The 27342-nt window shown below is 41.9% G+C and overlaps 1 protein-coding gene and 1 long non-coding RNA gene across 3 annotated transcripts in view; both read left to right on the top strand.

Annotated features, from left to right (window-relative positions):
* Positions 1-12600, top strand: part of MOB3B (MOB kinase activator 3B) — an 82955-nt gene extending 70355 nt beyond the window's left edge. For both annotated transcript variants that reach the window (XM_052700915.1, XM_052700914.1), the window contains one exon: positions 11281-12600. In XM_052700915.1, the coding sequence (XP_052556875.1) occupies positions 11281-11310 (30 nt within the window). In that variant the 3' untranslated portion in view covers positions 11311-12600. The remainder of the gene's footprint in view (positions 1-11280) is intronic.
* Positions 1-17337, top strand: part of LOC128089455 (uncharacterized) — a 67756-nt gene extending 50419 nt beyond the window's left edge. The window contains exon 2 of the long non-coding RNA XR_008210513.1: positions 15810-17337. This is a non-coding gene — a long non-coding RNA (uncharacterized LOC128089455). The remainder of the gene's footprint in view (positions 1-15809) is intronic.
* The last annotated feature ends 10005 nt before the right edge of the window (positions 17338-27342 follow it).

Below are 27342 nucleotides of genomic sequence, written 5' to 3'. Positions count from 1 at the left end.
CTACATCGATATCATTGATTATTATTATTATTATTATTATTACTACTACTTGCATTCCATCTTCAACCTGTGTAGATTACTGCTGTTAGAGGATACTTAAAACAATCTAAACTTGCTTTTTAGTGAGGCTTTTAATGCAGCATAGCAGCTTGCTGTTCAAATGGCAGTTCAACCATGTCAAATAGCATTCTTGGTTTTTTTGCTCATGTTTGTAAGTAATAAGCATGTCTTGAGCAAAATAATCTTGATTTGGGAAATTATGCTTCATGTATTAGCAATGAACAGAAACTTTTGCTTATTAATGAGATAATGAGAAGTAAAAGGACAAAATAATAATAATAAAAAAACAAGAGAGAAACGCTTTCAAATTGAGTAAAAAACTTTTCATCCTCTTTTCAGAGGTTCAGCTTACCATGCTTGTGCTACATGTTATGTTCAACTATGGCCAGTCCCTTTGGCAAGGCCAGGGTTTATGCAGGAAGCTAGGGTTGTGATGCTTTATTTCTGCTGGTTGCTGCTTGTTTTCCACTACACCAGCATGTGTTAAGCAAAGGACACAGTCGCTCAGGTTGTCTCTACTCCAGCACAGTTTGCCCACAGCACCTTTGGAGGTGTGCCTTTGAAAGCAGCTATAACTTGCAAGGGGCTGTGACTTGTGTTGCTTCCCACAGCACAGGTCATTCCAGTCACCCTCTGCTACCAATACCCTGCTGGTTAGAAATATGAGTTATCATATGCAACCTGTTAGCTGAAGATTTGCATTCTTTGGTTTTCTTGTATATCAGCAGATTAACTGGTAACTCTCTTCGTGAGTTTTCCCCTGTTGAATATGATACTGTAAGCCTCAATTCACTGATGTTTGGGAAGTGTTTTTATACCACCAAGTAAGAGTTGAAATAAAAGTACATCTTAGTCCTAGTTCATCATCTTCCTTTCAGTTTGAAATTGGATCCTGGCATGTGCAGAACAGCTGAAGGAAGAGAAGCCTCCTATGTTCCTTAACTTGATGTTCATTAATGTGGCTTGTTGTTGTGTTAGGAATTGCACTTAATGTTCAAGCACTGCACCATTACATTTCACCAGTCTGCAGGATTAATGCAAAGCTGGCATTTTGTTAGTCTGAGCTGTAACCTGCAGATGCAGACTGTTGTTCCTCTAATCTCAGAGTACATGAAACACCTTCAGAACTGCTTCATAGAGCAACTCATCTCTGTTAAAATGTTCTCTATACTGTGAGAAGATAGTCCATACCCCTTGTAAAAGATGTAGCTGTTTGTAATACAGATAGAATTGGAGAATGTTTTTCTGAGATAGGTCATATTAGCTTGCTTGTTTTTAAGGACTACAAGCTCCTGAATACAAGGCAATATAATCCCTTCCAGGTATTTCCTGATTTCTTTAGCTCAGCACAGTATAAATCATCAAAAATCCAATTTTTCCATAAAAATAGGTGGTTACCTTCTCTGATATGCATCACTTTACGTTTCTCTCATCTCAGAAAAAAGACACTACCTAGCAGGAATAAAGTGCAACTGCAGATAGAGCAGTCTCACCATAAAGCAGTTTATCTTTTGAACATATCTGCTAGCTGTGTCTCAGCATCACAGAATCACAGAGTGGCGTGGTTGGAAAGAATCTCAAGGATCATGAATCTCCAAACCTTCAGCCATCAGGTCAGTTTCCTTTGCTCTGCTGTTTTGAAGCAGCTGGATTCCTCTTTTTTTTCCTGAGAACAGGGTGTCTTTTCAGGAGCCAGGTTTGTCCTGGTGATTACAGGGCCTGTTTGCTGCTATGCTGAGATTTAGCTGGAGTAGGCACTGGTCACGGCCTGAAACCTGAGTATCAATGCAGCTACAGCAATGTGTCATGTAGGAAAGGAGGGGGAAAAAACAGGCTTCTGAAAAATGATAAAATTAGTGTCAAGCAAATGTCATGCCTCAGTGGGTTATTTTTTGTTTGTTTTGTTTTGTTTTTTGTTTTATTTGTTTTGTTTTTTAAATTAGAACTTGCATTCTAATAACAAATGTAGGTGGCAAAAATATGTACACCTTGTCTCTCCTTGGCTGCACGGCTGCAGAGCTGTAGGTTGGTCAGGAGTTTATTTCATATCAAATGACAGTGGGAAGTGATGGATTAGGGGCACCTTGACAAATATGAAAGAAGGGTTTGTGTGGTTTGAGAAAACTTGCTTCTCTCATAGTTGCTGTGAATTTTCAAATGCATCTGTTGGCCACATAGATAGAGATACCAATATATGTCCTTTCTGTACATTTTCCTTTTTAACCAACGTAGTATCCTCTCACTAAGCAAAGAGTACCTTTGTACTTGAGAGAGCTTGTTCTCTCTCAGAAATATTCACAAATATATTGCAAATAGCCAGATTCCAGCAGATGCCTACATGACTTTGGAAACTATTGATTGCAGTGAAATTCCCCTCTTGAGTGCCCGGGTGAAAGATAGAAGAATTTGGCCATTTACTTCACTTACTTCCTAAAAGTTATTTTTTATAATTCCAGTCCCTTGGAAACTTTGATTTTTCTCTCAGAAGTTTTTTTTGTTTTGTTTTGTTTTGTTTTGTTTTTTTAAACATTTTGTTTTATGAGGACAGAAAGTATTAATTACTCTTGGACAGGAAAGGTGTTATTTAAACATGTTGTTACAGTAATTCACAAAATACTGATTTCATTTTGATGCAGAGATAATCAGCCATGGTGGCAAGTAGATAGTTTGAGTTTTGGAAGTGGTAGCAATCAGTGGAGCTGCATGCATACTAGTGTAGAAGCTGGTAATTGCCTCTATGAGTATGGAGTTCACTTGTAGAATAACAAAGTTAATAAGGGTTTATCTCCTTCATTATTCTCAGTGTAAAAGCTTCCATTGATCTCATGGCATGATTGGCTTCTGATAATATATTCATTTAGTTTTAGGAGTTGCTTAAAAGTAAGCATTTATATCTGTTTGTTTTATTTTCATAGAAAATTGTCTTCAGAATGGAATTGCTAGTGTATGTCAAGGCAGTCTAGCAGGTAAAGAGATGAGTGTTTAATATATCACTGTAAGTACTAAATTGTGTTCTGGGATTGTTGTTTTTGTGTTTTTTTTTGGTTTTGTTGTTTTGGTTTTTTTTGTTTTGCTGTTGATTTTTTCCCTAGCAAGCTGTATTATATATTAATTGCAAGAACCAGTTATGGTCTGAGTGGCAATAAGATTTCAAAGTTTAAACACATTCAGGAAATTGCACAGTGAGGTTTATATAATGATCTAACTCTGCCTTCTTGTATTTTATGATTCAGAGCTGCATTACTGCCCTGATTATGCTGACATGAATGTGGGGCATTTTATTTTCAGTTAGTCCCTTCTTCCTTGTATCGGAGCCAGTCATTACATTATCATCTTAAGACCCAGCTGAACACTGGTTTTGCCTAGGCAGTTTCTGGAGCAGTTGCACACAACCTAGTATCAGCACAAGGCACATGGTAGAAACACTTGCAGCAGCTGTTTGTGCTTCTTCAGCCACCTGCTGAGGGTATCACACAGGATGCAGGGTACCAGCTCACGAAGTCTGCATTTCCTGGTGGGTTTCTCCATGCACATTGTTTCAGGATGAAGTAATGAGAAGTACTCCGTGCAAGTGGTATCCAGATGAGTGCCGAGAGTTTTTCTGTTATGCTTTTGCTTTGCCAGCTTTACAGCAAGGCTCAAGTATCACACCTCAGCTCTGCTGTTGCTGTGCGTGAGGCCCATGTAGTTGCTGTTAGACATCCAGTTTACTATAAACAGTACATCTTTTCACAACATAACTGGAAGTTCTGCTGCCTCTTTGTTTGTGCTGCAGAATGTTTATTCATTAGGCAGTTCATTGCCAGAAATGCCACAGACATTGCACAAATTCTGTAAACATAGCCCATCTGGCATTAGCTCTATCCAGAGCTTATAGTGGAAAAAACAGCAATATCAGGCTTAACAAAACATAGCAAACTGCTAGCATCTTGGTAAAAGTACTCTCAGATGAAAGATGGCTGAGTCAAAATTTGATTAAATGAGGCTTCTACTTCAGATAAATTTTTCAAGCATAAATTCTTAAACATCAATATTCCTTTCTTAATTCATTTGATTTTTTTTTCAAATAATTGATTTTTCTGCTTAGCTAGTTTTTTATATTCGTGGTGAAAATTGGAATTTGAACTTTTCCTGTTCATTTTTTTAATTTGTACATCAGTCTTTGTGAAAACAGCGATGGTAGCCATAAATCAATAGACTGTGAAATTAGCTGTTTCAGACTCAGAAATATAAATGATCTGCCTGTCAGCAGAAGACATTCTGAGCTTGAAAGCAAAGAACTAATTTCATTAAAGTCAGTGTGTTCTTCTTATAACTATCGCTTATAGCTACCCAATTCTATTTTTATATTGCTGCTCATTACTGCTGAAATAGAGACCTTCAGTGCTGGAATGGGCTGCCCAGGCAGGTGGTGGAGGCACTGTTTCTGGAGGTGTTGAAGAAATGTTTAGATGGGACAGGGTTTAGTGGGGAAATATTCATGGTAGGTGGATGGTGGGACTGGATGGTCTTGGAGGTCTTTTCCAGCCTTGGTGATTCCCGTTTTACAGCACATAGAAGAGCAAGATAACAATAATATTAGCACATTGTTTGAAAGGTATCTTTGACTTTTCATCCTTCCAGACTCTCTGGTGCATTCTGTATGCTGTACAGATGGTGTAAGCTTTAGACAGGGAACACATAAGGTTTGATCTTGTTCAGTCATAGGTGCTGCTCCAGAAGGATCATTCCCTACTTAATCTGTCATTAACAGATTCTGACTCTAAAATCTATCAGTGACGCTTCTGTATGTAAAAACCACTGTACAAAAATGTCTTTAACAGTAGTGTGTGATTTAGAGCAGTATGCATGGGTATAGGTGCATGGGAGGTAGACTGACTTACTGCTTGTCTGGGTTTTATCCAAAAATCAATGCTAGCTAAGCATCAGTTTTAAAGTAGGCATTAGTTTGTCTTTTTTTTCTCCCTCCAATTATTTGCTTAATTAAGAGTCCCCACTCAGGGAAGTTTCATCACTGTTGCTAACTAGCCACTGTTATTTCTTTCCTTAAAAAGTAAAATAAAGAAATCAAGCATTCCTTGCTACCAATCCAGTTTTTCATAGAATTACAGAATCATAGAATGTCCTGGGTTGAATAGGCCCACAATGATCACCTAGTTTCCACCCCCTTGCTATATGCAAGGTCACCAACTGCTAGACCAGGCTGCCCAGAGCCACATCCAGCCTAGATTTTTATGCAGCTAAAATATATGGTGATAATGTGCAGCATTTCTCTTTTTTCCTCTACAATAAGAACCTGAGAACATAATATTGCTGAAGAATAGAATTCTTAACTTTGATGCTCTAAAAAAGCTGTGTCATAAGATGCACTACAGTGCCAGAGTTTTTGAGTAGACTGTTTCTGGCCTGTGTTTTTTTGAGTCTATTTTTATCACATCAGCTGCTTTGCTTGCACGGAGTCCAAATGTACAATGCCAAAACAGGGAGGCTGAAGGACTTTCCAGCTGACAATTTTCTGTGTGCCACTGATTCACCAGAGGTTTGGGGGTGGTTCTCTTTGGTGCCTTGGCTTAACCATTGTACCATTCTATACTTTAATGCAATTTTCTCTTTTATGAGTGCATTTATGTTTCAGTTGCTTGGTGAGTACACCACATAAATCCTGTTTTAAAGTTTAGCTAGTAAATATAAATCATAGCCTGGCAAATAAAAAGGATTTCTCCAAATTAATCCACATTTCATGGTTTGTAATAAATAACAACACATTTGTACTTCAAAGAAATGATTAATACCAGATTGAAAGAGCTATGGGTAACAGTGTAGAGTAGAGTAAGAAGAGGAAACTTTGAAGGAGCTTAGACCTCCAAATGTGTTCAGTTCTGCAAAACATTAGAAGAGAAAATAACTACAAATAGCATCACTTTGATAGTTTTGCAGTTTTTTCAGGTCGTGTTATAGGGAACTGCTACAACATTTCAGTGGTAGAAAAGGAATGACAGTCAAGAAATCTTTTTCATTATTATTTAATTAATGCTTCTGAAGAGCTAATGTGAATCTTGCATATTCAGTATTTTATTTGTGCTTGTTCAGTAAGCATGGGGAATATCTGACTTTGCTATGTTAACTAAGATAAAAGAACAGAAAAACGCAGTGGTGATTTTTCACCAAAACTGTGAGAAGAATGATGGGAATCCCACATGCTTCCTGGGTTTTGGAAATACCTGTGTCCTGCATTAGCACCTCAGCTGTTGTACTGCGCTGTTAGGGCCCTTCAACAAAATGCCATACCTTGTGCTTCTCTGCGTAGAGTCAGTCAGCTGCCCTTGCTAGACTGATGCAAGGGGGTGTTCCACTGCTGGAATGATGTCAGTCTTCAGAAACAGAAGACTGCTTTATGAAGCAGCAAAATTTAGTGTTCCTTAAACTCAAATCAACTTGAAATTTTGGATGGGTATTCAAAATATGTCTATCATTTCTTTCTTTTCTGTAGCACTTGATGACATAATCCCATACTCTTGCTTGCATAACAAGGCAATTGTGAATACGTTAAGAAGCATAACGTTCAGGAAAGCTTTTAGATCTAAGTAAAAATGTATATTTTCACAATTTGAACAGTACTTCTTAAGTGTTTCTTTCTGGTAATAATGAGTTTTGGGTTGGCTTTTTGTTATTCTTTTTAAACCCAGACCTACCAGAGAGCTAAGAAGCAGAATTTTTTCTCACAGCTAAAGGAAGAAATTTAGTGCCACATAAACTTGGTCGTTAAAAAAAAAAAAAAGAAAATATTGTGTCATTTGAAAAGATATGTTAGTGTACAAAATAACTTAATGTAAAACATCGTGTAAAAAAAGAATTATAGGTCCTAGTGATGGAATTACATGTTCTGAAAAAAAAGAAAATCTGCAAAATTTTATACTAAAGATAGCATTAGTATTTATTATTTGGTCTTCATGACCTTAGAGCCAAAAGCAACATGTTTAAAGTCCCAAGCATCACCATAATTGAGACTTCTTCAAGCAGAAGTTCTGAAGCCTGAATACTTGGATGATGAGCATGCCTATTTGCTATCAGTTGCCAGACCATCATTTTCTTCCTAGTGGTGTACAAAGATGGGGCAACTGAAAACCATGGAGGAAATTTAAAAAAAAAAAACATTGGATAAAGCAGTTTGGAAATGAGGATCCACGACAAGGCTCTAACTAAAAATGCCAGAAAAAGAAGTTTTCTAAGTAACAAATTGTTACAAATGTAGTTTCACCATTCCTATCCTGGTTAACTTGCCATCTAAATATAGATTTGTTGTGCAGCACTGGATCTCAGACCAGGTGATATTTGTTATTCCACAGCAAACAGCCTCTTGTGACCAGGATACTAAGCTTTGTCCACATGTTGCTTTGTCCGTTGTTGAAGTCTTTGTGAAGAAAAAACAGCCACAAGGGTAGCAAAAGTTGTAGATCTTTGTGCTTCAGAGAACAGCATGTAAATGCTCTCTTATGCCTTTTGCTTGCTCCTTCACTTACTCTGTGGTTCTGATTTGAACGACTGAATGTCTGTGACTGAAGGATGTCCTGTGGGCATACTGCAGATCCTCCCTCTCCATGTACTGCTGGGAATCCAATGGATTTCCCTCTTCCTCATGGGAGCAGGTAGCAGAAAGCTCTCCCAGGGATGCTGATGCATGAGTGCCTTCATGTCTAATGTCATTGCATTGGTTAATTTTCCAGGTGTTTTTACAGTGCTGCTGTTCATACTGTAACCCATGTGTATTCATCCACTTTCCCAACAGTTTTAGCCTCAGATGGACTGTGGATCCCTCCTGCTTCCATTGGGATGTTTGCACCTTATGTTTTGGATACTGCTGTGACTCACCACACAAGTCTAGCAAAACTGTTTTCTTAGAAGAATGTTATTCTTTAGTGGGGAACTCATTCTTCGTGTAACTCATGTCAGCGTGTCCCTATATGTAGGTTTGTCCCATTAAAAAAATTTTTCTTCAGCTACTCATTAACTCTATAAGATGTCAGAGGGATTTTTCCCATTCTTTTTCCACTTTATTTGAAGATGAAGTGGAGAGCAGAAATGAAAGCACTTAGTTACAGACTTCTGTGCCAAATGTATTTGTCCAGCATGTTAGCGCAATAGTGAGAGGGGAGGACTGGGCATCTATCAAAGATAAAGATTACCCTTTTAAGATTCAGTGCTGCTTCCTTCCTTTCTTCTGGGAAATCATGTTGATTCTTCCTGAAAGCAGTTGAGGAAGGAATGTATCCTTCTGTGAAATCGCATATGCTAAGGAAACAGATGGACTTGTGATACTTACAGAGTGGCTTGCCATGGCAAATGAGAGAATACTTTGAGAACTTGACAAAGAACATTTCTCTTAAAGTTACTTAGAAGTTATTTCTTAAATGCTCCTTAGCAACTGGTTTGTGGACATACTGGGCCAAAGTTTTATTTTCTACTTTCTTTGAAAGCTCCACTCATGCCTTCATTATTGGAATTAATTGTGTGATCTAAAAATGGGAGAAGGTACAGGTCTGAATGCAGCAACACAGAGTAATACTCTGGAGTTCTGAAGAAACTCTGCTGAATACTGGGCTGTGGGTCTTTGCTGAGGGCAGTGCTACGTGTGTTCAGTTCTGCAGAACATTACAGGAGAAGATGCTTACAAGAGCACGCTGCTTTCCCTCACACTGTCACTGTGACAGAGGCTAGCTGGTTCATAATTGTAACAGCTACACAACAGTCTTCTTGAGAAACTATTTCCTGTTTATTTTCCTCCCTTCCGCAAAGCATGTACCAAACCACACTTCTAAATATAGTGATTATTTTTTTTTTTTAGAGAAGCATTTCCAGCTCCTTGCCTGAAATAAGTTAAAGTGTATACGCATGTGTGCAGAAATGCAGTGTGACTGTGGTTCTACATTGCTGTGTCCTTCATTTACCCATAACAGATTAGGTCGACACGGAAGCCTTTAAGTTTCAAGGATGTTCTGACTTTTATAAGTTGCCCTAACCAAACCAAGCCAAGCCAAGTCAAGCCAGTGCAGGAACAGAAGGCTCTTAAAGTAGAAGCAGGGATAAAACTGCAGAGTCTTGTACTGCAATGCTGTCATGATGGGATGGGGGAAACAGGAGTTGGGGAGAAGACGGTGGATTTCAGGGACTGCTAATCTCATTGTTCAACCAAGCAATGTTGCAGGAGCAAGGAGATGAACAGGTGTGTGCAGAATTTGTGTTACACTAAGGTAAATTCTCTATTAATAGCAAAGTTTGGAATGGTGTTCTAAGTGCTCAGTCAGTGATAATTGAACAATGAAAAACCTGCAGCTACAGTTCATTGATAGTGAAATGACATAGGCACTCACTGTTGTAGAGCCCTCTAGTTTACAGACAATCCTACTCTTCCTTTGCCTGTGTCTCAGTTCCTACCTCTGATGCTATTTTTTTTCCCTAAAGTAGGAATGGAAATGTATTTTGAATGTTGAATGAGTTGCTTTCAGTGTTTTATTGTGCCAAGTTTACAAAGTGCCTGGTGCTGCCTGCCTTACAACCCTGATGCTTTTCTGTAGAGAGGATGCTGCTGCCCAGCTGCCAACATCCTCTCAGCGGCTCTGCAGGACAAAGTGGCTGTGCTTCACCTCACAGACCTGCATGGTCATTGCACGTGCAGTGCAGACATGTAGGATTACTGCTGCCTCAAGAAGCACTAGCACCTAATGAATCTTCAGATAAGGGAAATAAATGAGTCAAATCTGAGGATGAAAACGTATGTTTTGAAAAGGAGGACTGCTTCCAAGCAAGTTTTTGTCATATCCTATGTGTGCTGGGTTATAGTTAAGTTCCACATTTGTTATTTGTTGCTTTGAAGGAATAATCCTGGGCTGTTTTTGTTTGTTTGTTATTTTTAAGATAACATTTAACAGGAAATTAAATGGCAGACAGAGTTTTCTATGAACATTTATCTGTGTCATCTGTAACAAATTTGAGGGAAAAGCAACTACGAGTTTGGACTATAAGTGCTGTATCTGTTATGTTGTCTTTGTAGCAATAGTAAATGACAGTATTCCGTTCTGTAATCAGTCTGTAATCAGCTAGAAATGAAAACTAATTAAAACGGGAAAGGAAAAAAAAAATCTAACAATTTCACTTATTTTGTAACTAAATGATCTAGTTAGCCCAGAGTAATGTGGAGATACAAGACTATCCAGATGGCTTTTACATGAGGTTGTGTTACGAATGACAACAAATTACTCAAGCAATCTAGGGGGAGTTTCAGAAAATTCTGACAACTTTATGTACATCAATAGATGTTCCAGAGGAAATGCTATACAGGTCTGGAGACATCGTGAGAGGGGAGCTGTAAGGACAAGCTGCACAGCCTTAGTGGCACTTACATGCTTCTGCCTTTCAACCCTGAGGTCAAATCTGGGACTTCTTCTCTCATTTATACACCTTTTGGCAAAACTCTTCTGAAATAGCAAGCTTTTGGATCTTAACATGCAGCTGTCCCTACTCTGTAAAGAAGAGTTGCCCTCTGTTCAGAGCAAATCACATCTTCACATCTGAATTCTGACAGAAAGTCAGGAAAGTGACAAAGTGACTGGCCATCTGATACTCTTTTATAAAGTTTATGTGGAGAGATATGAAGGATTTTATAGAACAGAGTAGTCAGCTGCTGGATCAAATTGCCTTTAATTCACATCAAGTCAAATCAGATCCTGCAGTGGATGCCAACCCCCATTTCCAAATATGGTCTGAATGCTACAAGACCCCATCCTAGAATCAAATTCCACAGGTCTGGTTGAGTCCTAGAACGATTCGCCTTTTGTGTCCTTATGTCAGCAGAAATAATTGGGTAAACATTTTATTTCCCTGTTTCCTGTTGGCTGCAAGTGCAGTGACAAGAGTTGGAATCCTGTTCCTTGCATTAAGTTAAAAGGCTTCCTGCCTGACTACTTTGTTATGTGTGGGATGCAGCACCTTTTACATGGTCTGGATAGGAAATTAGCAAGGTACTAAAGCTGTCAAAAGTGACAAAACACAGCATGCTAATTGCCAATTATCTTCACCTTGAAACTGACAGAGAGGAGCAGAAACATGGTGGCATATAAAGCTGTGTAAATTGGCACAAATGCAGAAGTGGTAATTGGGAAGAGGTGCTTGCAAATTTTTAAACAAACGTCCTTTGCATTTTAATTCTCCCTTCTTGTTTTACAGAAGGAGATGACAACCAGGTTGTGTCACTGAAGAGCCACTCACGGAAGAGAACATGTCCAGTTTCATCCTTGCTGCAGAGTTCCAGAACATGGCAGCCTTTGCAGAATGCATCTGCTTTCAATCCAAGAAAGCAGAAAAGATGGGAACTGCAGTTACTTTCACAAAAGTTTTCCACTACTGTCAGTGTTCCTAACCCAGAGAATGCTGCTAGGAACCTCATCCAGCCGACATGAGGGAAAGAAGAATCGACTTCATATTAATCCTAGCTTCTTCATTAAGGCTAAGAACCTCTTGAGGCGCACGTAATGACTGACCATGTTCCTGCTGCTAAAGCCCTCTGAAATTCAGGTCCCTGGGCTGACCTCCGGATCCACTGTATTCAAATGAAACTATTACTAGCTGCAATGTTGTTTTCTTTTTATTTTGCTCCTCAGTTTATGCTTTGTTTCCTAAATGAAGTGGAATATCAAGTCAGTCTGGAGTTACAGAGAACTTACCTGAACATCTCCCATCCATCACCAGACCACTCAAGGCTTGGCTGCTGTTCCCAAATGCCAGAGAGCCTTGTGTTTCCACAAACACAGCCCCGTCCTTTTGCTGACCGTAGAATTGCAGAATTGTTTGTGTTGAGAGGGACATTGAGAGTTCATGTAGTCCTACTCTCCTGCAATCAAAAGGAACATCTGCAAGGACATCAGGTTACTTCGAGCCCGATCTAGCCCTGACCTTGCTGACCTCATCAACAGCTTGTGCTTCATTGCAATGCCTAATGGGGTGATGGAGGGTCAGCCTCTGATCTCAGCTACAGGAGCTCCAGACACAGCCCTGCAATGTTGATGTCTGTCTTCAAATTCTTACTGTGACTGACGGCAAATCTGCTCAGTGTTTCTGCATTACATAAGAAAGCAACTATATTGTCAGCATTTCCTGAAATACCCTACAAAGTGCACCAGTGCGTGATGTAACTTGATGTCCTATGATCCCCTTAGAGGAAGGACAGCTTTCATTCTCCCAAATGTTTAATCTTTTCAGGGGAAAAGAAATTTAATTTTGGTAACTGGGAGGAAGATGAGTAAAGATGAATAGTGTAACTGTCAGGCCAGGAGGGACTGAGCAAAGGACTCTTTTGCATCTGAATTGTGCTAGCAGTGTGGCCTTATTTCTGCACTGGAGAATATTTCTCCCCAGTTCTTAGTCCAACTTAACACATTGGTGAACAGCCTGGAGGGATGTAAACACGGTAGATCCAGTCTTCTGTGTCAAATATACCCTGATGAAAGGCTTTCTTAAAAAAAAAAAATAAAAAAAAAGAAACAAAAAGCAATACTTAGCAGATCGCAGGAGAGGTTTAGCTGAATAAATGGGGATTGAATGGAACACACCTACGTATTCTGTGCCTTCTGATGAATTTTGCACATTTTTGTTATTGTGAAAGATTACTCTTTCCTTTTTAAGTGCTGAACCCTATTGCTGCCTTCCCTACAAGCAAGTTAGGTATGTTTACTTTTTCTGAGACATTATCAGAATGAAATCTCATGGAGTATCCAGTGATTGGAACATTAGAAAATAGAGGTGTAGCAGTGATTAAGAATAACCACAATCCCTTTGTAGTTCATGCTGTCGTGTATTCTGCCTTTCTCGCTTGCTTACTTGCTTAAAATAGAACTTATAAATCTTGGTGATCCTGTTCTTGCTGGGAGAAATGGCTTTTGTCTGTGAACATTCAGCATAGCTAGGTGGAGACTTTTCTGCATCTTTAGAATTACACAAGGAGCACTATCCTTTGCTTTCAGGGAAGTAGGCTGAAGTGTCCTTCCTCTTCCAGTGTTTTTTTCAGTCAGGTTTATTCTTTGTGGGTTGCATGACATAACACCTCTGGCGTGCTGGCACTCGGGCATGGTATAACTGTCTAGTGGTATTCATTGCCAAAGCTGTTGCTGGGCTTAGATGCTTCATTTTAGATGTAATTATAAATGTTGTGTCCTTGGAAGAAGGCTACGCGGATATGTGTGGAATTGCAGCCTTGATTACATCTGAAAAGGTTTCTTACACCTTCTCCAAAGCCTGTCAGGTCATTGTCCTGTTGGAGCTGGAGCTGTAGTTGATACAGTGTCCTTGAACTTCACTGTTGCCAGTTCCCATCTTCTCTTCCTGTGGCTGGGCAGTACTGCAGTGCTGTGTATTAAAGATTAACGTAACGGTCAAAGTGCCATTGCAGAAATTGAGAAACAGTATTTTTGCATAAAATAATCTGTCCTTCAGTTTGTTCTGGTCCTTACCATAAGCTGTCTTGAGTCTAATTACTGTAGCGATGTCTGGAAATGCAGAAGAATTTGCTCCCATTTTCTTTGAATTACTTTTGAATAACCTTATAAACGCATTAATCTCAGCATGTTTGCAAAAGTTCTTTGTTGGAGTGTGTTTATTTTTCTAAAACCATCTTTCAGTTTCCTTGGCTCTTGTGTTTCCTTTTCTAGCGTTAGGAGGCAAAGGAGGGAATTTCACTGTGGAATCCTAGAGGATCTGTGTTTGCCAGGGCCAAAATCCTGACGAGTCTAATTGGAAAGGGATTTCAACCCAGGAGTTGAACCACCACACGATGCACTTGGTTTGGTGGTTTGCTCTGATGGGAAGAAGGTGGAGTTTTGCCCCAGCTTGAGTTTTCTCTGTGAGCACTGAGCTCTTTCTCTCGGTCCCACCGGTGTTGTGACAGGCACAGGCCCAAGTTCTGTGTGTAGGCAGTAGGGCAGAGGCCTTTTGGCAGCCTCTTCACTTTTTATCTGTGCCACGCTAAGGGCGGTGTGATGCCTGGGCATCGCAAATCTGTTGAGCTGTGTTTGCTGTGGAAAACATCCAAAGCCAAATTGAAGCTTGCTAGATGATGAAATACACTTCCTCCAGATGGCAGGGTTGGGTCCTTGGCCAAATGTTTCCCAACAAGTACTACTTTCACTGCAGAGGTATCCTGCCCTGGCCTTGCCATCCTGTGCCATGGGCCATTTCTCCATTTCCCGCGCTTGGTACTTGATATCTTGTTATGAATAATGTCTGGAACGTGGCATTGCTACATGAATATGTCAAGTTACTCTTCCCCTGGAGGAGAGAGGGGCAGCAGCCTGTTGGATCCAGATCTGAGGCATTCCAGCTTTATCAGCAATCTGCTTGGGGCCACATCCAGATGACTCTTGTTCTGGGTGTTGATCACAGGTCCTGATTTATGTGATTCCTCAGGATATGTCAAGAGAAATCTATTTTAAATGTGATGGTATGCAAGATGTGCATTCCACCTACTGAGAAAATCTTTCTACTTGACCTTACCATTTATGTGTCTTCCTAATCATTCTCCAGCGTGTGTCCTATTAGCATTTCATGTGGTTCTGGAACTATGTTTAGTTTTGCTTTATTTCTTGCCTTTCAATAAGATCTTTTTTTCTTTTTTTCATACATAGAAAAAATCCTGTGAGTCTGGCAACTATCTTAAGAGGTGTTCTTAGTACTGAGCTTCAAGGCACTCTAAGTGGGATCACTTCAGTTGATAGAGGCCACAGCCACCTTTATTTCAGGACTCCTGTGATACCAAAATTGCCTTCAGTGATTAAAGACTGATTAATAGCTTTCATTGATTCGTCTCTGCCATAAGAGATTTTGTGATGAACTTCTGCTTTGTGTGAATGTAGGTTAGTGCTAGACTGTAGCAACAAATCTAATATGAAAAAGGTCTTAACTTCCCTTATGTTTAGTGAAGGATGGAGTTACAGGGACTAGAAAGGGAGGCTTTTCAGCAGCAGTGAAATTGATTATTTCCTTTTGGATATGAGAAAAGATGAAAAATTGAGTTTTTCCGAGAACTCAAGCTCTAAGCAGCAAAACTCGTTGCCATACAATAGTCGTGGTTAATTCTGCTGACCAGTGCATTTATTAAGAACAGGGCAGGAGGACAGGAGAAAAAAAATGTAACTCAGACCTATTTACACTTAAGGAAGACACGGAGAAACCTAAGGGGTAAACACCATCACAGTAATCATGCATGTTCCCAGGACTGTGTGGAGAGGACACAGAGAGAATGGTGCTCTTGTGAGCAAGTATCCGGACCACGATTAGTGATAGCCTCTCAGGTCTTCATTGTTCTTATTAATTAGGATTCCAGGTTGTTTCCAGCCAAAGGCAGCCGCCTCTCCACCGCAGAAATTTAGATCATAGAATCATAGAATGCCTTGGTTGGAAGGGACCTCAACGATCATGAATCTCCAACCCCCCTGCCCACAGGCAGGGCCACCAACCTCCCCATTTAACACTCGACCAGGCTGCCCAGGACCCCATCCAACCTGGCCTTGAACAACTTCAGGGATGGGACATCCTCTCTGGGCAGCCTGTGCCAGCACCTCACCACTCTCTGTAAAGAACTTCTCTCTGACCCCTTAAGATTAACCTTAGTCTTCCCTCCTTCAACTTCAACCATTTCCCCTTGTCCTGCAGTTACCAGCCCTTTCAAAGAGTTGATTCCCCTCCTGTTTGTAGCATCTCTTTAGGTACTGAGAAGCTGCAGTGAGGTCACCCTGCAGCCTTCTTTTCTCCAGGCTGAACAAGCCCAGCTCCCTCAGCCAGTCTTTGCTGTGGAAGTGCTCCCAGCCCTCTGATCATCTTTGTGGCCTCCTCTGGACCCTCTCCAACAGCTCTCTGTATTTCTTGTATGGAGAACCTAGACCTGGACACAGTGCTCCAAACAGGGCCTCCCAAGAGCAGAGTAGAGGGGCACAATCACCTCCCTGTCCCTGCTGGCCACCCCTCTTCTGATGGAGCCCAGGATACCATTTGCCTTCCGAGCTGCAAGAGCACACTGCTGGCTCATGTTAAGCTTTTCATCTATCAAGACCCCCAGGTCCTTCTCCACAGAGCTGCTTTCAAGGACCGCTCCTTCCAGTCTGTATGGATGCCTGGGATTCTTCCAGCCCAAGTGCAAAACTCTGCACTTTGCTGAGTTGAATCTCATTTGATTCACCTGGACCCACCTTTTGAGTCTGGAGATCAAGCTTCAAGGACTAGTTGTTTTCTTCTGAAAATACAGAACAAGGTCTTTAGCCCCTTTAGACTTAGGTTGAACAAGTTATACGTCCTGGAGCCATCCTGCAGGAGACTACACCTTTCTTTTGCTTTTGTCTTTCCTACGTGTTTTTTTCTTTCCAAGTACCTGCTGGCACTTCAAAGCAGGATGCACTATATATAAAATAAGAATATACTTGCTATTGTATAACATGTTTAAATTTTGGGAGGATTTTTGAGGAGGGGGATAACACAAGTGGTCAGTGATCAAACTTCACATATATTGAAAGATTTTGAAGGCATTTTAATAATTATACTAAGAGTTCTGAGGGCGAAGCAAGCCAAATGAGTTGTAAGAAACTGGTAGTGAAATCATTTTGGATCATTTAGATCCGAAATGATCAAAACCACTTTTTGATGTATTTTATACTAATGAGAAAAGCAGTGGTTTTCAGGATTTAATCAAGTAAGTGGGAACTCTTAGAAGTAATTGTTTCTTTTCTGTTTTAGCAAGTTTTCCGTCCTGTTGTAAAGATAGATATAATATAGCAAAGAGATACTACAGTATTCTTCCAGGAGAAAAAAAGCTGAATTGCTTTTTTTGAATTTGCCACATGTATATGTGTGAATGCACACAGGTATGTTTCAGTGGGTGTGCATGTGTGCGTTCCCGGTGTGTAGACAAGCACAGATACATGTCCTGAGCTTTCCCATTGAATATGTATTTTTCTTGTGCTATTTTAAGGGGATATTTCTAACAAACAAGTGCTTGATTCCTTTTCCTCCTACATGAAATCAGTGTTGTTTGATTCCTTTTTTAGTGATGTCAGATGTGTCTTAGACTCTTTTTGTTCTGTTTGTTATTAAATAAGTTGCAGCTGTAAGAGAGACCGACTGGAAGAGAGACCAACACTAACTGTTGTAGTCATTAAAAGAACACCAGATTATTTTTCACATCAGTCCTAAGTAGATGAAGCTGTAAAATCCAAATATCATGAATAAATGAAATGTAATCTTGAGGAATATTGTGAAGTTGTTTGGAGTCTATCTCTTTGGACAGAAAAATGCAGATGGTATTTGTACTGCAGGATGAAATTTCCTGATAGGCTCATAGAAGTTAGAGACAGCTAAGATCAGTCACAGCTGATGATCCAGCTTCCACGCAGCCCTCTGGCACTGGGTTGACACCAGGGGAAATGGAGCAGGTGTTGGCTGGCCATGCAAGTGGCTCTCCTGGTGCTCTGCTGGCCTGCTGGCCTCGCCCACCATTCCTCAGGCTCAGGAAGCTGCATCGCGCTCTGCCGCCGGTTCCTGATGGGATACCTCAGGTCAAGAGAGATGGGTGTCACCAAGCCAGCTGAAGGCAGAATTTCATCTCCTGACAGCAAAGCTAAGGAGCCTTTGTTGAGTTTTGTAGGTCACGGAAAGAAGTGAAGGCCTGAGAGAAAAACGGAAACTGTCTGCTGCATGTGGACTTAGCTGGGAGTCGGGGGACCTGTGACACCGCAAGGAGATGGGGAAAGTGCGATGTGAGTCAGCTAGAGAGCTGAAGGGGAGCAAGCAAAGGAAAAGGAGGTTAAGGATAGCTGTGGGATAGGTTGGGACCACATGCTTCTGGACTTTGGGTGTCTCTGATGGAGCTGAAGGTTAGCATGTTAACTGGTGGATGACTGGAAAACAGCTGCTAAAAGGAGCTGAGAAGCTCAGCAGAGCTGAAAGAATCCCAGTGGTGGGAATACCAGGATGGTACTCAAGGTAGCGTGCGAATACTGTAACATGGGACAGATCTGCTGCCATGCTGAGTTGCCCATTACATGCTGGATGAAGAGGCATCCTTGTAAGATCAACAGGAAGAGGTGCAGAATCTTGCCAATGGAGAGGAACAACCCAATGCATGCCGGGGGCACCTGGCTCCAAAGGAGCCTGGCAGGAAGTGACCTGGGGTCCTGGTGGTCACCAAGATGACCGTGGCCCAGCAGCCCTTCCTGGAGGCAGAGACTGAGGCATCAGGGCTGCCTTACACAGAATTAGCCCGACTGTTGTCAGCAGGTTCAACCTGGAGAGGCTAGTGGGGCATCCTCAGGTATAAATACCAGGTGTGAGGAGTGGAGAACAGAGAGCCAGACCTTTCCCAGTGGCATCTAGAAGAATCAGCAGTTTCTAGCAGAAACACTGGACCCGAAGTGAAGTACAGGAAATTCAAACATAAGGAAAACCTTTGTTAGTGCTGTAGAACACCGGTGCAGGTTTCCCAGAGAGGCTGTAGGGTCTCCATCCCCAAAGATACCAAAAATCCCACTGGGTACAGCCTCAGCAACCTGCTCAGTGGCCCTGCTCTGGGTGTGGGCTGGACTGGTGGCCTCCAGCTGCAGTGGTGTGCTGGTCACAGCATGACACCATCAGAATCTGTTCTGTTGCTGCCATTTTGAGCGTCCAGGCAAGAGAAGACATTTACTGTCAGGGGAAGGAGCTGCTTCTCTGCTGCATGCAGCTCCCGGCTAATGGAAGCCACTTCCTAGGCCAGCTGAGGAGTGAAGCAGCCAGGGGAAGTGTCACAGCCAGCCTGCACTCCCTGTAGCACCGGGAAACATTGTCAGCTGCATCATTTCCATCACATATGCAATGCGTGGCACTCCCTGCTGCTGCACAGCAGGGGGCAAAGCAGAATTCATCCTCCCTGTTTTTCACATTTTCACATCTTCATGGTCCTCAGAGCCAGCATAAAGCAGAAGTGATGCAAACTCAGCAGGAGATGCTTCAAAAAACAGAGAACTCTGTCTGATTAACAAAGTAGTTCTGACATACAGCAGGTGGACCTCATGAGTCCAGCCCCTGGATTGTGTTTAATATATCACAGCAGTTAGAAGCAATACAAGTAAGTTGGCTGGTAATCCAATTCACACTTGGTGCGCATGTACCATTAGTAGCAAAGTGAAAACCAACGTTACTCACATCCCTAAAAGCCACATACCATGTAATTACTGGCCATTCAGCAACAAATATGACACAAGGAGTGGTGGTAGTTAGAAGGAGGAGGTGGCATCTCATTATACGGGGAGTAAACTAAGCCCCTCTCTTGCTACTGTATGGTATCACTATCAGGACTTGGGCCATGGAGTCCTCCTCGAGCACCGGGAAATCCTGCCTGGCCAGTCAGCTCTGAGAACCAGGACACTTGTGTGTTTACTTCAGCTTTGAGCACCTGACACATTAATTTCTGCTATACAACGGGCAGCAACTCAGCTGCCTGCTGAGAGGTGTTGATCCTCCAGTGTGTGAAGGGAGCAAAGTGTGAACACAGCCACCTCCACTGAAGTTGGTGCATCTCACAGTGTGGTGGCAGCCTCTGGCTCAGTGGTGCTACCATTTAGACAATGCATAGGATTAAGTGTTTTCTACCTTTCCTAATGGAAACAAGAATCAGTTCTGCACCCACGTGTAAGATCTACTGAGTTAAGACCCAGAATCAAACCGCCTCTTCTCCCATTTGCCATCACACTAAACCCAAAGTGGGCCCCCAGCACAAGAAAAGGCGCAGAGCTCTTGGAGCGGGTCCAGAGGATCAACTAAGATGATCAGAGGGCTGGAGCACCTCTCCTATGAAGAAAGGTTGAGGGAACTGACGTGCAGAAAATCAAACCCTATAGCCTGTAAGGATATAGAGAAGGTATGTCTTATTGGCAACTGTGCAAAAGCCCTGGTGCAAGGGGGATAATTCCTCCAAGCTTGCACACTGTCTAGAAAAACTGTGCTACAGATATAGGCCAAACTAATACATAATCAATAGTTTCCCAGAATTTGGATACACATTTATTACACCCCAAGGCATGCAGACCCTCCCCTGTTGTGCGTGCGTAGTGGGTTGTGGGTTGAAGAATTTGTTATCTTTCTCGTGAAGGCTTCTGACCTTCCTCACCATAACTCCTGACAGAGGAGGGGGGGGCATCCCCCAAAGTAGTTTTGTCTTACTCTGTGGACATCTAATCACCTCCCTGCCAGATGTCTCAAACCTTATCAGCATGGCCTTCATCCCCCTCACTATCCCAGACTGTGTCTGCTATCCCCCCTTCTCTAACAAGCTCTACATTCCTGCTTCTATAAACTATTCCTAACTATCCCCCTCTATCCCCTCCCCTATTCTCAGTTACTGTGAAACCTTCTTTTTGCCTTTTTCGTATGGGGCCCCTTTTCCACCTTTCAGAACTGGGCTTGTTTAGCGTGGAGAAGGGAAGGCTCTGGGGAGAACTTATTGTGGCCATCCAATACTTGAAGGGAGCATATAAACAGGAGAGAGAAAGAAGGTGTGAATCATGATAGGAAACGGGAGAATGGTTTTAAACTGAGACAGGGGAGGTTTAGGTTAGATATCAGGAGGAAGTTTTTCACACAGTGGGTGGTGAGGCCCTGGAACAGGTTGCCCAAGGAGGCTGTGGATGCCCCAACACTGGAGGCATTCAAGGCCAGGCTGGATGTGGCTCTGGGCAGCCTGGGCTGCTGGTTGGTGACCCTGCACACAGCAGGGGGTTGAAATTGAATGAGCATTGTGGTCCTTTTCAACCCAGGCCATTCTATGATTCTATAATCATAATAATCATGTTAATACTGTATGTAATTAATCTGCGTGCTCGCTTAATTTTTTAGGTAGCTATGGCATGATCAAGCACAAGGAGAAAAAAAGCATGCTTAGTAGACAAACTCTTCAGAAAAATAAAAAAGGGGAGAAACAACAAAATCCTATTCATTTAATGCACTGCATTTATCTTTCTCACACACTGCGGTATGACAGTGAGTTTCTAAGCTGATGCATATAGCCTTGAAGCAGAGCTGGTGTTCTTAGTGAGCAGGTTTTAGTGACAGGCCACCCTTCAATACAGGTTTCTGTGCTAGGTAATGCTAGGTATGGTTGTGAATTCCCCTGTTCACAGCTGGTGTGGTCGCAGTCTCTGTGACCTGCAGGCAGTACACAAAACAGGACACTGAGCCAGGTGAATACAGCAAGCAGCTGGGAGGGAAGTTGAACGCTTTACAGAGGCTGGCAGAACCCCTTTCCACAGATTCCCTGGAGAAGTTTGTGTATCTCGAAATATGTGAAAGGGGATTCTACATTTATTTCAACAGAAAAACTGAGTGTAGTGTGTTCCAAAACCAAGGGGAGCTAGGCCTAGCTGGGGGATGAATTTTTGGCTAAAAGTGCCTGGGTGAGTCAGAAAAAGGTGGGGAAAGGTGTATTTTCCCCTAGCTTGTTTATTTATTTATTTTTTAACCCTCTCAATCTCTTGAAAGTAACCAAAAGCTCATGAGAACTGACACTTCTGCAAGTTGTCATAAAGCTTCTGTCTCAGGGCCATGAGGCGAGAAGTGAGCACAGGGGCGCCCCATGGTGCCTTGTGAAAGCAGGGGTCCTGGCTGCCAGAGCAGGGATGGAGGCCGCATCCTTTTTCTCAGTAACTGCATGCAACACTGAAGAAAATAAAATCTCAAGTTTGCTCTCAAATACAAATACTGATCATGTTTTTTCTAACTGCTTTCCCATGAGCTAGTAAGTTGATCCCTATGGTGTGGCTAGCAAGGCACCAGTGGCTGGGAGCACCAGTACTTGCATGTGGATTTGTAGATTGAAGTTTAACCCTCGATACAGACCTTGGCTGGATAATGTATGCCAATAGCATTTATGTACCACCTTCAGAAAAGGCTGCTGCTTGCTGAAAAGGAACAAGAGGGGTACAGAGCAAGCAACCGGTACTGCCAGCGAGTGAAGGGGAAAGCTTCTGGTTGGAGCCAGTGAAAGAACAAAGGTGAAAAGTGAAATGCAATGTAACTGTGTTTGCAGTTATATAATAGAAAACTGAATTATCTGATTGATGTTCCAAATGAAGCAGAACTAATAAGTTTTCTGAGCAGAATTATTTTTCACAGGTTATTATGAAATTCCTCACAGTACTTTCTATTTCTTGAACCTTCCCCAGTACTGGTTTTGGGTAAGATCAGGTCAGGACAGCATTTGGCCTGGGAATGCACTCCATGGGTGGGGAGGAACTATCAGCTCCACTTGTCTGGGCCTCTTCTGCAGAACTTGAGAAGTGTGAAAAACTGCAGAGCTGGTCCTAAATAGAACATGCTTTTATGTCTAAGGAGCAACACGTTTTCAAAGGCCATGACATAAATTTAACAGGCTTTCTCTCATTAACTTCAATCGTGTAGCAATGCTTATCCATTAAAATGACAGGCCATATAATTATTTCATGAAAAATGAAAATGGAGTAGAATCTGTCATCTATGGCATAGTGACAATGAGGCTGTTGTAAGCCAATTGCAGGACAACTAAGAACAAATGCTCTGAAATTAAGCCTACTAATACAGTCATGCACATCTATTATTTTCTGTAAGGAAGCAAAATGCATATGCCTGGCTTTAATTTCAGTATTTGTTGTTAATGCTAAAAGATAGCTTAGCATGTCAGCTTTGAAAATAATGGTGAGTGCCCCTAGTTAAAGGCAACATGAATCTTTTCAGCAACGGCAAGCAGAGACCTGCATAGTGTGTCTGCCAGGACTACTGCAAGGAAATGGAAGGTACCTGAAATCCACTGTGTGCAGCTGCCACTCACTGGCTGTACTGGCTGTGCGTGCACACAGGTGACGGCGCTGGCACAAATGCTGTACCACACATTTTCAGTAGATGACATGCTCCAGGTCTGCTCGGTGGTGTCACACGGGACACACGTCTGAGGCAGGCCAGGCACCAGCAGCCAATCTGCATTCTCTCACCAACGTCTTCCAAAGCCTTGGTATACAGTCATACAGGTCCCCTCCTTGTTGCCCCTCCCAGCTGCCTGGAGGGCTTGTTAATCTCCTGACAATGTAGGAGAGAGGTTGAGCTTCTCTTTGTCTCTGGAAAGCAACGTTCTTTTCTATGATGTCTTTTAATGAAAAGCCTTCAAGCGATCAAGATTTGAAAACTGGCAGCTATTGCCCTTTGAAATGAGTGCATCCCAGAAGGGTGACTGTGCTTAAGATTCGTTTCTCTCGGCCATGAATGGCCGAAGCTGCAGGCTGGGACTGTGTGTGCCGCACCACAAACACCCTGAATTCCTCCATCAGCTTTGTAATTCTTGCTTATATGAGTAGTGAGGGTCAGCTGCACGCCACGTGAATGTTGGCTAAATAAACCAACTATGAAATTCTCTTTTCCTGGCACGCTGTTGTGTTAAGGCTTAGGTTGTTGTTGTTTTTGTTTTTTGTTTTTCCTCTTCACGGTTTTGTTTTGCAACACTTTCCTCTCCATGCTCTTCATTTACAACACCGAGCGACGTTTCCTTCTGCAGTCAGCAGAGGGAGATACGTCCCTTACATAAAACCACAAGTCAGGCCGGCGCTTTTGCACGGAATCGTGCTCAGTCCTGGCGAATTCGCAGGGCCTTGCGCAGCTCAACCTGTGGTAACATCTTCATCATTGTAATTGTGGGGCTTCCCCACCCAGCAGTGCAGGTCTCGCCTGATGATGTCACAGTCGCGGGGCTGACAACAGGGAGCAGCTGAGGCCCCCTGCAGAAGCAGCTCTGTGTCCGCTATGTGGCTCATGCTGCTCTTCGTGGTGCTCCCTCTCCCTTTTTATGGTGTGTGCCAATCAAAACCTGTTTCTGGTAAAAGTGATTAGAGAGGCTGTGTTCAGCTAGGTACAAAGAAAGGCAAAAGGCATTTTTCCTCTGACTGCTAAATGCTAGTTTTCTTCAGAGAGCTTAGTAAAGCCATTCCCTTCCCTTGCTGTTTTGCAAACTTGCTCTACAGCTAGACTTGTTCTGCTTGTGTGCAAGTACAGGAGTGCATAGCGCTCCTCCAGCACCTCCAGCAACCACACAATGCCACAGTGCCAGAGCATACACTCCTGCAAACAGACAGCGTTTCAGTGTCAGCACATGCACACAGCTGGAAGCTGTACTTCTAAAATGGGGATCTTATTAAATAACAAGTCACAGCATTTAGGAAAAGTTAACTATATTGCTTTATAATTTATCCCACTAGTTTTAGTCATCTGTTGCAGCAACCAATTTTGTAGCCTGTCAAACCATCAGCGAAAACAGGTTTAAAAATATCCAACATTTGATGAAGCAGTTACTTCATTTTCTGCGTAGCAGCGCTTCCTGAAGATTGTTGGGAGTATGGTAAGGAAAATTAATAATGATGCTGGTAAAAGAGAGATGATAGAAACCAACGAAATGAAGTATAGCTGTACTGATACCTTACGGTCAGGACTGCAAAATTTAGAGGTGGAAAAGCATTAGATGTGGCCTTCAGAACACTCATCTTGATCGCATCTTAGGCAGAATGCCAGAATCCAGTACTGAAAAAGAGAATTGGAAGTAGCAACCTTCACAGGGGCTGTTTTTGCTTTGTTTTGTTTTTCTCTAAAAGTGGCAGCATTTGATGACCCACCGAACAATTACAGCACAACTGGGTAGTTTGAAAGCCATCTTTTTCACTTGGATAGGAGAGTTTTTGTCATATTGCCATTGTGCTCTTGAGAAAGCGCCAGACCTACAGGGCCAGAATAAGAGTCTAACTTGGTACACACTCATTTAGACGTCTCTGTAATGACATTTGTGTTCCACCTAGATGATGGGCAGGATCAGTCAAGCAGGCATTTCCAGAACTTGCAGGAGCATTGTAAGTAGAAGTATATGAAGTCACATGAAGTAGTCATAAAGTCCGCAAGAAAGAGACTGTCTGGGCAAAGTTATCAGACAGTTATGCGTCTTAAATTACATCCTGTGCCCCATTCATTTGCCACCAATACAACTATCCTAAGAAGAGGATAAACTGCTTGTGCCAAGCTTGTGCCAAGAAGCCCTAAGTCCAAACAGCTAAACAAAATTACAGAATGGCAGGTGAGAGAATGAATAGCCTGCCTGCCTCTCACCTTTCAGCAAAATAAATGCATCGGTATTATTTGACTTGCAGTGATAGATCAGTCCTTACAGGGCTCTGCTGCTTTTTTCCAGGTTTAATAATCTTCCTATTGATGACCTTTGTGATCATTCAGAGTTCACAGTCAGTGGTTATAGAGTCCACTTCTGAATTAACTGTAGAAAAGAAGTAAGGCCACAGTACTGCCAACACACAGTATTGTGCATGGCCACTCCAGTGCTGGCCAAGTCATAGCTTTGAGGCATTTCTGTTAGGCACTAACAACTGAGGATGAGAAAAGTGGACTCTAACAGCAATGCATTTTTCTGCTGGGTGGGCAGCTGTAGATAGGAAGTAACATATTCATCATTGTTCTCAGTCAGGAAGCAAAACAGTTGGTCTCAGGTGAACCATGCTGTACCACTCAGCACACCACAGGCAAATTATACACTGCTTTCCACACAGGGCCATGAAAAATCAGACACAAAACTGGAAAATGCTCCTGCAAAAGCAGCACTGCTTTAAAATCTGTGTGTAGAGACGGGGATTTTTGTAAGCAGATTGTTTCTATCCCTATGAGATTTTACCTGCTTAACTGCAGCTTCTTCATTATTTACTGCTTGTAGCAAATTTCCTCTCCACTGAAGGAGATGATGAGGAGAAGATTTCTGAGGAAGCAAAGAGACTAGGTAACAACTAATTGGCATTTTCTTTGGGGTTGTGTTATCTCTTGTGCGTTTAGCACTAGTGTATCTAGTTGCTTCTACCACAACACTAAACAAATCTCTTCTGATCTGGTTATGACTGAGCTCAAGATCAGATATTCTTCTGTTGTTTGTAAGTTCCTAATATTTTAAATTTTAAATGCTCAGTTTTTTAATCACTGCAGAACCGCAAAACCCAAAAGAATAAAATGCTTTTTCCTTATCCTAAAGGAAGCCATCTTACCACTTTTCCAACTAGGTCTTCTAGAGAAATATCTGATTTCTAATTTTCTGTCTTTTAAACTTTTGACCCTCATGAGGCAGTTTTTGTAGGCACGCTTCCTCTGCTTCCTTTTCCACTCAAAAGTTGAACTTTCTGATTATCCCTGAGACAGAGCAGTTGGCTGCTGTTTTTCTTTTCCAGAATCCAGATTTGGACCCCAGTATCATAACGCTGCCCTACAGAACTACAGTGAGGAGCAGGCTTTGAATGGTATGGTAAAGAATTCAGCAAAGGATTAAATATGACTTGAATTTACCAAACTAAGTACTGTAAGAAATGACATCAATTCTAAATTTGATGAGCAATAATGAAATCAATAAGAAACCTTAAGTCGAGAGTCTTTGTCATGCTCTCATCCTACAATCACAGAACAGGAAAAACGTGAGGCAGACCTCACGTGTTTAAGGTGCACACATATTAGCAGGTAGAAACATCAGAGCCAGTGGGTGATGAAACTTAATCCGCATTGACAAACTGTGGAAAGCACAATGCTAATAAGTACTGAGTGTGCAGAAATGCTTATATCCACGAAAAGTGCCTCAGATTGTGTACCTTTCATTTTTCTGTCTACCTCCAAGCACATTTTACTACTACTTTTCAACTGAGGCAATGTGGTCAACATTCACAAATGTATGGATGGAGTTAAGTTTCTGCTGGCCTGAATGGGAGACATGTGCTTGCAATCAAAGGTTCAGTTTGCCTTCTGAGATTCTGTGTTCTTTCCCTGTCCTGATTCATTCAGACAGCAGTTTATGCTTACTCTATGTCTGGAAAAATAAATCAGCTTATTTCTATTTCTGATTAATTGAGAAAAATGTAGTAATCTCATTTTATTTTCTAACAAGGGGCTAATAAGCAAAATTTTTTGTATGAAACAAACTGTGATGAAAGAAATTATCCTAGAAGCAGTGTCTGTGTATTCTAAGTTCCTATATAGAATCATAAAAGGCAGGATAAAAGGTTATTGCTTAAATGCAAGGTTTTTCATATAATCATACAGAATCCTCTGAAGGCCATCTAGTCCAGCTCCCCTGCAATGAACAGGCACACCACACCACAGCTAGATTAGGCTGCCCACGGCCTGATGCAGCCGGGCCTTGAAAGTCTCCAGGGACGAGTCATCAACCACATC

Source organism: Tympanuchus pallidicinctus, unplaced genomic scaffold (genome assembly GCF_026119805.1).
Source record: "Tympanuchus pallidicinctus isolate F22 unplaced genomic scaffold, pur_lepc_1.0 scaffold4, whole genome shotgun sequence".
NCBI classification, from domain to species: Eukaryota; Metazoa; Chordata; class Aves; order Galliformes; family Phasianidae; genus Tympanuchus; species Tympanuchus pallidicinctus.
The sequence above is the reverse complement of the archived record's forward strand: the minus strand, read 5'-3'. Positions and strand labels throughout refer to the sequence as shown.